The 14,249-nt window shown below is 35.6% G+C and overlaps 1 protein-coding gene across 2 annotated transcripts; it reads right to left on the bottom strand.

Annotated features, from left to right (window-relative positions):
- Positions 1 to 656: 656 nt before the first annotated feature.
- LOC113661230 (alpha-2-macroglobulin-like) lies at positions 657 to 13,906 on the bottom strand. Of its 2 annotated transcripts, none has more exons than XR_007144433.1 (34): positions 13,801 to 13,906; positions 12,672 to 12,852; positions 12,180 to 12,336; positions 12,022 to 12,074; positions 11,814 to 11,834; positions 11,539 to 11,704; positions 11,350 to 11,434; positions 11,051 to 11,165; positions 10,843 to 10,963; positions 10,573 to 10,682; positions 10,317 to 10,487; positions 9,957 to 10,190; positions 9,606 to 9,818; positions 9,340 to 9,489; positions 8,828 to 8,953; positions 8,556 to 8,649; positions 8,211 to 8,343; positions 7,862 to 8,087; positions 7,638 to 7,764; positions 7,423 to 7,544; positions 7,284 to 7,335; positions 7,086 to 7,169; positions 5,288 to 5,464; positions 5,107 to 5,182; positions 4,809 to 4,965; positions 4,644 to 4,718; positions 4,328 to 4,490; positions 3,637 to 3,827; positions 2,896 to 3,111; positions 2,464 to 2,585; positions 1,738 to 2,161; positions 1,552 to 1,620; positions 1,286 to 1,391; positions 657 to 1,206 (listed from the first exon to the last, which is right to left on the bottom strand). XR_007144433.1 is itself a non-coding variant. In XM_027175246.2 (34 exons), the coding sequence occupies exons 1-34, from the start codon at positions 13,884 to 13,886 to the stop codon at positions 1,166 to 1,168; spliced, it is 4,302 nt and encodes a 1,433-aa protein (XP_027031047.2). In that variant the 5' UTR covers positions 13,887 to 13,906; the 3' UTR covers positions 657 to 1,165. The 2 variants fall into 2 exon arrangements, 1 of the variants encoding a protein (XP_027031047.2); XM_027175246.2 differs by having other exon boundaries at positions 1,738 to 1,819.
- Positions 13,907 to 14,249: the final 343 nt, after the last annotated feature.

Here is a 14,249-nt window from a genome sequence, read left to right as displayed (position 1 = left end):
AATGTTTGAATAGCTTGAGCAGCCAGACAGCTGACCAGACAAACCGTTTGAAGACCTACTTCTTCAAATACTTGAACTAGCACTTTTCCCATTTGTTGTATGTGTATATTTAAACAACAACAACAACAAAAAAAAAAAACTCTGAACAGTGTTTTAGGCTCATGGTATCTCAAGTCTGTAACCTAGTGAACCAGAGTTAATGTATTCAAAGATAGAGACTTAAAAGCACTTGTACGTCGCTCTGGATAAGGGTGTCTGCCAAATGCCGTAAATGTAAAATGGCCATTGCCTACAGTATGCTTTGATATTGAGCATTTTGAAAAACTGCACTAGCCGCCTCTCCTGACGGAGGCCAATAGCGCACCAGCCAATGGTCCTTCCCTTGCGTTTTCTGTCTTGCTAGCCTGAAGTTCTTGTTTGACCCAATTCTCTGTATAGCAGCTCACTGCCGGTGAGTTTTGCAAGTATATTTGTGCTAATGTATATATGATCCATAACTGTTCCCTGTTTATGATTTTGGATAAGTATTATTATTATTATTATTATTATTATTTTGATAACAAAATCATGCTATTGCATCCAGATGATGCCTCCAAATTTTCAGTGATAACTGACATTTAAATTAAATGCAGAAAACATTGTCAGACGTCCGAATCTACAGTAATTATTACCTCATTTTATTTAAAATGTGTCTCAATACTTAGATACAAAGAAAAGTCCTAGCATCGTGATCTAACAACTACAGCTTAAAACAATTTTTGAACGTTAAAAAATAAGTCATCAGCTAAACCCATGCTGCCCAGTCAACACTGTGCTGCTATTTCCACCAGAAATTATACCCATAAATCATTTTTACAGCAGCAACCCCAGAACAAATGTGGATAGGAAAATGGCCTTAAACACACTGCTAAAGCTAGACTAAGACCCTGAATATGTTAGAACGACCATAGAAAGCTCATAAGTTCATTTCATTAGCAAGACAAAATTTCAGGGAAGATGAAATCTATGCAAGGCACTGTATACATTTGTTTGGATGCAAGAAAATTCAGCTTTACTAACAAGAGGACAAGCATATCAATATGATTGTTTGTTTTTTACAGGAAAAACATAGCACACAGAAGATATCCATTCCGCTTTTCTGAATCTTTAATGCAGATCTGGAAGCTTATGCACAGGTGGAGGTGTACTCCGTCTCAGACTGGTCATCTAAATAAAAGAATCAGTAAGTGAAAGCAATGTAGTCACAATAACAATGTTTAAATCACACAACCCAGGAGAATCTTACTTGTTTGGTAGTAATCATAAACTTTGATCACAGCTGGCTTGAGATTCTTGACAGGCATCGCTTGTTTAATGTGTAGATAATAGTTGGCAGGAATATTCCTTTGGAGCTGTTAGAGATAGACCAGATGTTTTATCATAAACACAGTCCATCGTATCTTATTTTGTGTGTAATAAATAAAACATACATTCTCGGAATACATATACAGGTACAATACAGTTAGGTAAAGAATAACGTTCTCTACAGGTCAGACCACATTTTCATCTTACCTCGTTTATATACATGATAATATGGTCATCCTTGGAATCAACTCGTTCCACCAAAATCTGATTTTTCAGCTAAGAAAACAACACAAAGGTTACTCTGCATTATTAAATTACATTTTAACCACATATATAAAAGGCAATGGCAAGCACAGACACACAAAACATGCTAGCTTTTTTAAAACTCCTTACTTCACCAGGATCAGCTGTGAACCCTGATAGGAGTTTTATGTCCACTATGATCATGTTAGTGCTGTTTAGTTCACCATCATATCTGCAAATTGAAGACAGACAACAACAAAAACTAGGTATCAATTACTGTAATAAACATCAATGACAAATAAGGACCAATAATAGCCCAGTAACCAACAATAATAGCAAATAATAAGCATTGTCCTAGTGGTAAAATGGAAGCAAATTCTGCTGGACTACTCGATAAATTCTTTTAAAATACTGTATCTCTGAAATATACATGGTAATTCAATAAAATATGGTGAAACACTTGAAAATGAACTGTTCACTCTTTATACTGCTAAATCCTTAAATTTTTGAAGAAGCGATAAAACAAATTCAGTGGCAGAAGTTTCAGAAGTTTGAGCATTTCCCACATGATTTCCTGTAATGTAGACGAAATGGAGATGGAATCACCATGATGATGTAAACGTAATAAAATGCTAAAAGAAATTGTTATTATATAAATATAAAAATTTCCTCAGGTGATTTAGAAACCGATTTTATGTACACTTCTAATGCAAGCATAACACTGCTAAGTGTATATCTATTTTTATTTGATATAATTTGAAGTAATTTAAGGTAAATTTGAATGACTATACATAGAATTGTACTTAAAATCGGTTTCTAAATGACCTGAGGAATCTTTTATATGATTTCAAGGATTTAGCATGTATTTATACTTACACGACAGAGAATGTGATTGTCAAAGTGTGGCCAAATGATTTTGTGCAGTTTCCTTCGGTCTTAGCCATGATGCTCAGTGTACTGATTTCAGTAGGTGTAGGGATATTGTAGAAAAGTGCTGTCTGTAAATGAGGATAAAAAAAAAAGTCAAAGCAGGTAATAAACAGAAAATATGTCTGCATTATGTATGTCAGTCACTAATTTCATTTTTAATGGCATGCAGATGGCAAGGCAAGTGAATTTGTTCACTCCAAATATACAAAGGTAATTCAGTGTGCTTTTAAATGGACAACATCTTGAGTAAGAATGAATGAATGAGAAAAACTTTGGTAAAAATTCTGAGTTAAGATTAATAATGTGAAAGACAAACAGGTACAGTATGTCAGGACAGCAAGATTGATAAAGCATTTATCATGACAAATATGCACTGACCTGCACTGATACACAGGTGGAGCCCTTCACATCAATGCTGTATTTACCAGGAACATCCTGCAATGATCTTTCTTGGTACAGTAACTTGTTGTTCTGATTCACATCAAAGTTGTGACTGTGTCCATCTGCAGACTTTACAGTTACTGTGCTAGAGCCTTCTGAGCTGAACACTTTAGTGGAGTACAGAGCCAGAGCTTGGAGGGCCACGACTGTGTCCTGATTGGAGGAGGAAAATAATTATATTAAAAAAAGGAAGGGCCTACCCCTAAATCAATAAGAAAAAAGATCAACAATTCAGATTATTGGATAACTATAAAAACCTTGGTATAGTGAGATACCAAACAAAACGTTAAACCCGATCTGAATAGAACAGAAAAAGCTAGAAGATACTTGTATTTAATCAAAACTTCAGCAATGATAACAGACTTAATATAAAACATGATCAGTAAAATGACCAAGTCCAAGTTTCTAACATTTACAAGAAGAAAATAACAATTTTAGGCCACAGATAAGCACCTTGTGGAAGACCTAGATTTCTAAAAGTGTTTTAACTCTACAGTCACTGCTATGCTTAAAATTTAGCAGTGAATTCTTAATATTTAGTGTGAACCCAATGGTTTTTGGCCTACATTTTAGTTTTCATGAGCATGCAAGTTTTATGAGCTGGTTGTTGCAAGTTAAAATTTGAGACAGTGAAGCTGGAAGTGAAATAATATAAAAGAATGCAAATGAATCAAGTACCTGGGTGGATGAAAAGCCTCCATAGGGATTTTGCTGCTTCACGAGCCAGCTGACTATCCTATTAGCATAGCCCAAATCTGCAGCAGTGAGGTGACCTGTACTGAGAACAGCTAGGAGCACGTAGGAACTGATTTCCACTGACAATGAGCTGGAATCATCTAATGCTGACTGAGACCAGTGAAGACGACCATCTAAAATAAAAGAAGATAATCAAGACTGACTTTTTGGCTCTGCATGCTCAAAGGTGGCATTCATCTTGTCCTTTGTACCTCAAGCACGATTCACACTGTCAAAATATCATATAAGCTTGAAGAACAGATCACTTGCTTGCTAGACAGCCAGATTTATACCTAGAAGCTGTAAGATATGAATATCTGTATAATGCTACATTCTAGAGACATTGTCTCAGCTGTCACATCAATAAATTACTCTTTTTGTACATCCCATGTGTCTAAGTCTTTCAATTGTCACTACCATAATGTAAATTTGTATAATCCTATTATGTCCTCACTTTAAGCAACCGACATAGCTTTAGTTACACACTAAAACTATCTTGACGGCTATCTTTGGATACAAAGGATGATACTATTAAAATTTTACAAATTATTCTACTCATTCCTCACCTCCAACAATAGCAACATATTAATTGTAATACATTTTTATAGTGCAAAATACTTGAACGCTCTCATACCTCCTGTAATAGCAATACTATTTAACTCTTTTAGTAGCTGCTCTCGAGTTTCATTCTCTCCAGCCAGACTGAAAGTGTAAGCCAAGAGCGCAGTGGTGTAGGTGTTTGTCAGGTTACCAATAGAAGATTTTAGGCATAACAGCCCTTTATTAACAACAGGATCCTGCAATCAAAACATATTTAATGGTATATAAGAACAGCAATCTTTTGGCAGATTTCCAGAAAACTTTCAGTTTTATTCATTTTATTATGACTCTTTTGCCTATAGAGTTATGTGTCATTTAAAAGCAATCGTAAAACTGCATCATGCTCTTACTTGCACTGTAAGGCCCAATTCAAGGAATGCTGTAGTGATGTATGCAGTAATGGTCACTTCATCATTTACACCACCCTGTAATACATGAAAATGATGCACTTATAAAATTTTGTACATGTATACATAAATATGTTTTCTAGTATGGAGAGCCTTAACCATTCATACCTTCATTCTTTTATTGAACAGATTTCCCTGTTGTGTAAAACAGCCATCTGTTCTCTGCATATTTGTGAGCCACTGTTTTGCACTTTTAATGATTTCTGGATCAATAAAGATGTAACTTTGTGCTTTGCCAAAGGTCCTCAATACAAAAGCTGTTAACCTGGTGGTGGAAATTTGTGTCTCGTTAAAAAAAAACCCTTGTATAACAGTTATCATGATATTCATAATTCAGAAGCTTTGTGTTTTTTAAAACATTTTGAACATCATTAATGCTTCCAGTGTGCCATATAAAAATTCTTACCATGTGTTCTCCTCTCCACTTCCAAATGTGCTATAACCACCACTAAAATGCTTATAGTTTAGCTGCCTCTGGTATCCTGTGTAAAGACAAATGATTGATTCTTATTTTTTCAGCAAATATCTATTTAGGTTGACTAGTGTTGACCTGTAAGATTATAAAGATAAAATATAACTTCACTGACCACTCTTAAGGAAACCGGTAGCCTTCTCACGGATATCTGTGGTGAGCTGCTCAGTGTTCTCTAGATACTGAAGAATGTAGATATTTGGGGCGAGAAGGGCCATGTTTTGTTCTCCACAGCCATATGGCATCTTTAGTAGTCCATTGAGATTTTTTAATGCACGGCCAAGTATGTCTCCTACAAAAGAACTTTTTTTAATATTCAAGTCAAGTCAAGTCAAGTCAAGTCAAGTCACCTTTATTGTCACATCACCACGGCACATGTGCCTTGGTGAGTGAAATTCTTGGGAGTGAGCTCCAGACATTGCAGAACCATTTACATACAGTAGTAACATAACATAAACATAAATAGAACAGTTTACAGACAGGTTAGAAAAAATGTGCAAAATGCTCAGCATCATTGAAATGTGCAAATGTGGAAAATGTGGAAAGGGTGCGATGTGTTCATACATAGTCAGTACACACTGTGTACTGCTAGACATATATATATAAAACCATTCTTTCCTTTATTCAGAAAAAATACATTGCTTTGCCTGACAAAAAAAATAAATAAACAATTTAAAACAAACACGTATACCAGAGAAATGAAAATCAAAAATTCTTTAAGACACTACAAGATATCACTAATGTTTTGCTGTCTTATGTTCTGTACTACCAGAGCAGTTACTTTTGGGACAATAAAGATAGTTCAGCTGTCTTGCTTAAAGAGATAGACCCTGTTCTGTCTGTGGCGGCTTCTTATTGTCTTCAGAACATTAATGAGATCACTTTAGCTTGCCAACTGAGCTTCCTGAAGATCTGAGAGCAATGCAGTAATGAAGCTCAGCAGTGGCAAGTACAGGATGGTATTCAGGCTACCTTACTGAAACAGAAGCTGATTATACACATCTGAGACAACGAGCTTTATGGCCATAATGCATGCATCATACAGACGAATATTAAAGCAAACACATTATAGGTTGCAAAATGTATGATGTCATGTTAGCTTTATCCAAAACAGGGTGTACATTTTCTCCTGCGCTTTAATAAGATGATGCCCAAATATGCAGATGCAAGAGGCATTAGGAGAAGAGACACCTCTCCTTCAACCTCATTCAATCCACAACATGAACTGGAGATTTTTGTTTCAGTTATATGGTGAATTCATTTGCATGGTTTTCTCAAATATGTAAATCGATCATGCGGTCGAGCACACGGCAAACAGTGAAAAACTGGAAATCTGTAGCTTGAACCAAATGGGTCAATTGGGATTCCCTAAAATCAGTGGATGTCATTAACAAATACCAAGTCATTCCTATCTATGAAACCCTCAGAGATGTTTATAAATTTAGCCATCATAATATATCAGACCTGATTAAGTAAATTCTATAGTGAACTGCATTGTGCAAGTCTGCACTATTAAAGGCTTGCTGGCTTTATGGAATGTCATCCCTTTAATATAGATTCCTTTAATTCGATTAGAGTGTTTTCAGAGTGGTAGACAATCTAATATAGCCAATGCAATATTTTTTTACGAAGATATTACTGCAAGACACTCATGGAGAAATATTTTAATCAAAATGGTTGCCAGTTGCAAATCAAAAGGTGTGCATAGCTGCATTCCCTAAATAAATGATGATTTGCTAATTGTTTAAGCTTTTTGAAATGTATAAAGATAACCAATCCAACTGTAATGAGTGAGATTCAGGAGGATGTCTATTATTGTATATACCTTTCTACTATTTGTTTTATCTTGTCATTTTTCTTTCTTGTTTTTTCCACTACTGACAATAATGAATTTTTAATGTTTCCTTTCTTACCAAGCACTGAAACAGAAGCTCGTGCTGATCCCTTTATTACATCCTCAGGAAGAGTCAGCTCCAATTCCTCTGAAACACTGTTACCTATATACAAAAGGAAACAGATTTCTATATTGACCTAGTGATACTGGTGGCACTGGTTTTACACGAGTGTGAACAATTAGAAATAAATCAGAAGTTTACATGTCTAAGTCTAACCTTGTGGACATAATAACCAGCTTTGGCTCTTTGTCTTTTCAGTTCCTTCAGCCTATATGAGTATAAAGTGTTACAAAAATCTTAGAAACAATTACATTAAGCATATATTTCCCGATTAGATCATTTTTAAGTCACCGACCTTTACAATGAGGCTTCGTGTAACTGTGTCAATACGGCCTCTCTCTGGAACACTCACGATCTCATTATCACACACAGTCTGGGATTGTTCTGCCTCTGCACTCACTGTCACGTTCAAGACTCCTGAAGAGTAACAAGTAGCTCATCAGTTCTCCACAATATAATGCAATAATATGAGACATACATGTCACAAGCTGAAGATGTTTGAAGTCTCACCAAGCACAGAGGGAATCAGAGTCCATTTGAGGGTCTTTCTTCCATTTGCACACAGACAGGATGAATATTCACCATCAGAAGATTTTTCCAGAGTGTAGTCTGAGGAAGGGGCTGGAGTCACTTTAACCTGTCAATGAGACACAGGTGATTACTTTACTGTGCATCTCAAACGTCACAATACTTGTAAAGACCTAATCTCAGAAATAAAATAAGAAATAAAATACCATAATGCATTTGGAAAGATAATTGAAGACAGTGGCCTTCAACTCAAAAACCTCTCCCCGGATAATGGAGTAAGGCAAAGAGAGCTCCAGGAAGAAGGGCTGAAACACAGTGAGCTGAACAGGAGGAGCGAGACCCAGACCTATAGAGGACAAGCAGAAAGCCTCAGTCTCCCAGGTGGTGATGGTGTCAGGAACAGTGAGCGGAAGCTGTGCTGATCCAGAGTCTCTGTGGAGAAAAAGTTACATATATAGAAATATATCCTGTATTATAGTTAATTTGATTTCAAAGCAGTATAGTACACAAACATACAAAAAGTAAAACAAAATTGAAATATTTTAATTCACTAACCCAACTTCAAGAAGTTGCCATATCCAAGTTTCTGGAAAGAATTTACGAACTGTCTCGATGGGTTCAAAGCCTTGATGATAATCTGCTAATGCCATTGGTTGACCAAAAGCATGAACATTTGTCCTGTATGCAACTACAAATCAGCAAAAATATGAACAATTAACAAAACACATACAACAGCTGGTATATCTATGAGAACACTGTATATATGAAGCTTTTATGTGCATATCAATATTATGGATAACAGTTTATCCATAAGAAACATTCTATTTTTTGGAAGTTATAACCTAATTACAGGAATGAGAAATTTATCGAACAATAATATATGAAAAGTCCTGGATGTACCATATACATGTTCACGATGAAACTGCACGCCTTTGTACACCAAACAACGAGGTTGTCTAACAGCCAAATTTGTTGCCATCTTCAGCCCCACTCCCTGTCAGGTGACAATACATTATAGCTTAATAGCATATAGCATAACCAAAAGCACTTCAAACAATGTTAAACAAAATACACATGGCATTTTTATTCTAGATTTGTTTTTAACAAATCGATTTAATTTCAATTTAATATTATTCAAGCATTCAACGTTTTACAACCGTCCATTCAGTTACCTTTAATGTATTGTAAACATGATCAACCCGCACATCTCGCTGGGGTCGAACGTGCAAGCACTCCAGCTCATCTTCAACTGTATATGAATAATCCGATACCAAGGTCACTGGCAACAAGTTAAATATCTACAGAACATATAATCAAAAATAACTTTTAATAAAATATTTTGACATATATATTTTGATTAAAAGATTTCATATATTTTCATGTATATCTCATAAAATACACACGGACAGTTCATTTTGTGAACTGTATATGTAAGCTTAATACATAGAAGATTTTATTAACATGAAGGACAAGACTTGAGGGCCATTTTATTCACACATTGAATACCAGATAAAACACTGGACATGTCAGTCCAGACTTATTTCTCATCATTGAAATTAAGTACAGTATGTGCATAACAACTGCTGAGACTTTCAGGATTTTTTAGCCTAGACAAATAGTTCCTGAAGGTTATGTTAAAATTACACATTACAAATTAGACAGCACAAGTACATCCTAATTTCACCTTGTCAGCGTTTAGGCGGTTTCCAGATTCCAAGATGAACACACTCTGATCTACAGCACTGAGGCCACAAAGTGAACCCGGATGAGCTGAGACCCCAAGAGTGTTCTTCTCACCTGGAACTGCTTTAGAGGGAGAGAACTGTAGCGAAACCTGCAGGTCATGATGAAAGAAAGTTCATACAGTTTTAGCAATTTCATTGCTCATATTAGGGAAAACAGACTTGTTGAATGAACATAAAATGTTCACAATGAAGGTGCTAGCATTACCTTATTTCCGAAACACTTTTCAACATCAAAGTTCTTACTAGCTGCAATGACGTTCTCACTGGGCAGGACAGAGTACGCCACAACCTGCACTACAGGAGCCAGCTCAGCAAGAACAGATAATTTAAATGAGATTTTTCCTTTTCTGGTATCTGTAGATGCTTCCACTTCAACTGTCTCATGCCCATGATGGACTATGAGTCCTTTAGACAAGACCTGACCAGAGAGAGAAAAAAATATAATAATTTTCCAGTGCATTATATATGGAGTTACTGCAAGTTAGATGCACTAATGCAGGTGGCAGAAAGTAGTGCATCATACAATTTGTGTATGCAAAGTATACAAGGAACTTACCATGTATATAAGATCAATATTGTAACTTTCAGAAGTTTCCCCAATAATATAGTAGTTAATTGTTATGGGAATTTCAGCACCACATTTAAATGGTTCTTCTGAGCTCTCTATTGACAGTTCACTGAACACTGGACTGTAAGGTGTAGCAGGTTGGAGCAGATGTATACGTGTGTCCGCAGTTGAAAAGAATGGTGTTTTGTATTGGTGGTATTTTTCCTCTGGATAGACACTTGCCTAGATAACAATAACACAAGAACAATAATAACCACAAATGTTTGCTTTACCACATGATGGTCTACTAAAAATTGGTTTCTTGTTCTTTTATTTCCTTTTTTTTTGCGGTATTTTGTCATAACATACCCTCAATAATATCTCTGTTTTAGGATGTTCAGGTGAAGGGACTGAGAAGTCTGCCAAGCCATTACTATCTGTAGTAAGATTGAGTAGTAATGTTGGAGCCCATTGTTGACCTTCTGAAAGATACACCCTCTTGTTAGGAATTGGTGTTCCACTGAAGGTAGTAACTTTAATCTGTTGATCAGAGAATAGAACTGTCAAGATAGTGTCAAACATAAAACCAGTAAAATAAATAAATAAAAATTCATAACAGACATACTTTTCCTTCTATAGCTTTTTCTCTCTCAAAGTTTTTTGGTGAATCAAGGATTTCCACTTTACCAATTTGGAAAGAGAGTCTTATTTTTTCAGATTTCACAATGGAAGTATCTAAGCAAAAAGAAACAAAATGCAGTATGTTATAATGAAATACAAACAAAAGTTTTGTTTAAGTTTATTAATGGGCATAAAGTATAACTTAAGGAATCAGTCTGTTAATAGATCTGGCTTCATGCTTATCTTTGTTTTTAGAGCTCTGTTACTGACTCACCCGTTCCTTCCTCTTTAAATGTAACAGTAAATTGAAGTTGATCCTCAAGTCTATTTTCAAATTCAGTATTCAAGAAAGTGGTCACATTGATGAGGGAAAATGCACAGCCAGTCTGACCTATCTATAAAAAAACCCAATAACAAATGGTGTGAATTATTATCAATAAAGATTGAGAGAAATGATTCTTAATAGAGTGTAACACATATACCTTCACTGTTTCACTCAGACAGGGTGAAATCATCAATGGCACATAATAATGCTGCCTAAATCGCCGGCACACCTGCACCACTGCTTCACCAGGCACTGGCTGTCCATAAGTGTACCTTTATTTCATAAGGTTTTAATACAATACACATAAATCTGATGTATGACATACAGCATGAAGGATAAATATCATATACACATGTGCTAGATACTCATGTGTTAGATAATATGTGAACACTTTTAATAAATCTAAAATTTCAAGCCAGTTTTTCCCTAGTTTTTGAGAAAAAAAATTAAACTTACTTTCCACAAACCTCTAGCTTCACTTCCTCGTCACCAATGCTGTGTTCTTCTGGTGCTTTTAATGTAACCTCAAACTTGGGTAAAACTAAAAATCAGATCCAGTTTGTTATTATAGTGATTTTTAAGTATGCTTACATTTCTATAAGCAAAAAATAAAACCATCCACTGTTACTAGTTAATGTCTCTTACCATACTTTTCCACTTTAAACTGGTGTCTGATCGACCTGTCTCCAATGTCAGCAATTAACAGATAATGTCCCTCTGGAGCTTCAGCATTTAGCTCATGAGAAAGCTGCAGTATCAGACCTGACGAAGACACATTTGTCCACTGGCCAATCCTGTTACCATTATTATCCTGTTTGTTTCCACAAAAGATATACTTATAAGAAACGCTTAGAGATAAAACCATATTAATGAACAAAGGTGTCATTAAATATGTAATGTTGAGTAGGATTCCACATTACCTGAAGATACACCGTGCTGTACTGTGGAGTAAAAGACAGCGCTTAATATTTTGTAATTTCAATGATAAAACTATCAAACCATGTTAAATTCAACACATTACGACAATGCGATCCAAAACGTTACACGCAAGAAATCTACGGTTTAATCTTTTAGCAACAGAACACTGGTCTGTTGTTTTGTAAACTGACTATGAAACACTCCTCTTACCTTTAGTTTAAGTGGGATTAAATGAGAATCCATAGAGACAACTCTGAAATTCACTGTTAAGTCAAACAAGAGAAGAGTGATGTTCTGAGCTGTATGATAAATAACCTTTTTACAGTTAATATTTTAGCATTTTTAGCCATATTGCACATATGAATCACCTGTTTGTCCTGGATTGTAGATGGGTTTATCAGTCTGGATAAAAGTCAATGTGCCGTAGGATTTAAACATCACTTTCCTTTTATCTGTCATCTTAAAACTTTCCCCTTTGACTTCTACTTTGATGTCTTGCACTGATTCACCTTCAACCTGTGGAGCCTGTGAAGATGTGTTCCATGTTAAACCATCACCTCAATCATGACCAATATCATTTGTGTGTGTCTCTGTCTCTCTCTGTGTGTGTGTGTGTGTGTGTGTGTGTGTGTGTGTGTGTGTGTGTGTGTGTGTATTTACCTGCCCATCACAACCCAAAGTGTTGCCAAGAAAAATTGGTTCAGAGCCCAAGCTCACAAATGCGCATGTGACTAAATGGCCAAATTCCAACAGCCTCATTGAACTGAAGGAAGCCCTTCAAATGTTCAAAAAACACTTGGTTGTGATGGTCAGTTTTCTACATTCTTCAGTTAAGAAAATGTAAAGATGCAATTGCTGACCTCAAAATGAGAGCAGAAGTGAAAGTCCTTTTCCACTGTCTCGTGTAAAAGAGTTCTGCTCTGGTTGTCATGAACCAGATATACGTCCATTTGCAGAGTCTCATTAGGCTTCAGAAGACTCGCACAGAATATTACTTGAGAGCCAGACTCGATTACTGCAGGAAACGTGACCATAAAATATCTAAAGACAAAAGAGAGGGTTTATGATAACTTTCAGTATGTTAAAATGTAATCTGCGAAAAATGGAGGCAGTTTAACTAAACGATTGGAGCCAAATATTACATCAACAGTTTGAGCAAACTCTAACCTATCCAAACTCAGTTCAACAATCAATACTGTTGCAAAAGTATACACAAAGTGCCTTAAGGTACACTGACCTAAGTACCTATCTGCAGTTTGCAATCATTGTTATTGCTGTGTAAGATCTGGGTAAGATGTTTAAACATTCACCATTATATAATATCATGCATCCAAACTAACTTCAATTTATGAGAGAAAATGATATCACACAGCATGACTGTCTAAAACATCTGAAAAGCATTAACCATTTTGCCATTTTATATAATAATATATACTGACATGAGTACCAATTTACAATGGTGTTGTTGTGTAAGACCCTAGGGGCATAATTGTGGGTGCTGAGTCAAATGCCTTGGAGTTAAAAGTTGATTAGTCTCATTGATCTTCTATTGTTAATGCTCCAGCAGTGTTGGTGGTGGAAGACAGTCATCAATTTGAATAAAGCATTTATTTAAAGTATGTATTTCTTTGCTACCTGGAATGTTTAGAGAATCTGTTCTAAAAATGTTTTTTAAAAAATGTTAAATTATATTCATTTACACGTGTTTCATTATAGATGTTTGTGTGTGTGTTGCTACACACTCCCTGTTCTCACTGATTGCTGGAGCCCTGTAGCTTGTTACCTGTTGTTGGTTCTTTTCAGCTGTTCTGCTCACTAGATCAATCTTAGTTACTTTTTATTATACATTTTCGAATCCAAAATGCAAATACAATAAAAAAAGGAATTATTTTTAAAAACTTTATACAACTTTATAAAATAGGAGTATAATTTACACAGTGCCGCTGCAATCTGTCAGAGTTCATTACAACAATGTAAAGTTGTACTTACGGTCCTGAAGTTTGTCCATAGACAGAGAGAAACAGGAAACTGGCTAACAGCAGCCTTCTCCTTATGTGGACCTGACTGACCACCATGATGAAGTCTATCACCACTGCTAAGATATAAAGCAGAAATGCCTTTTTAAACCCAACTGCGCTCATCCTCTCGTTAATGATTATCCACTTTGAGCAATCTGACTGCATTGAAAACATCTGCCATAAGCAAAAATGTATTAACATGTAGGTTTCACAATAGTATGTGATATGTGAGATACAATAGGCAGATAGGCAAATGTAAATCAAATAAATCCTATTACTTTTTCAACAATAATTACATCGCTGGTGACGATAAATCACACAATAATGTTTTTAATTGCATAAACAATATAACAACTTTTGTATGTTGATTCAGTACTGACAATCAATTGAGTCAATAAGACAGCAAAGCAACAGGGTAGC

The sequence above is a fragment of the Tachysurus fulvidraco genome, chromosome 11, assembly GCF_022655615.1.
Source record: "Tachysurus fulvidraco isolate hzauxx_2018 chromosome 11, HZAU_PFXX_2.0, whole genome shotgun sequence".
NCBI lineage: Eukaryota > Metazoa > Chordata > Actinopteri > Siluriformes > Bagridae > Tachysurus > Tachysurus fulvidraco.
The sequence above is the reverse complement of the archived record's forward strand: the minus strand, read 5'-3'. Positions and strand labels throughout refer to the sequence as shown.

Excerpts from the sequence above, each read along its gene's own strand:
- LOC113661230 (XM_027175246.2), bottom strand. The coding sequence starts at position 13,886 with ATGGTGGTCAGTCAGGTCCACATAAGGAGAAGGCTGCTGTTAGCCAGT. Across the intron at positions 12,337-12,671 it reads ACTTCTGCTCTCATTTTGAG|GCTCCACAGGTTGAAGGTGA; the intron begins GTCAGCAATTGC and ends ACATCTTCACAG. Across the intron at positions 1,820-2,463 it reads ACAATCACATTCTCTGTCGT|ATATGATGGTGAACTAAACA; the intron begins GTAAGTATAAAT and ends TTCAATTTGCAG.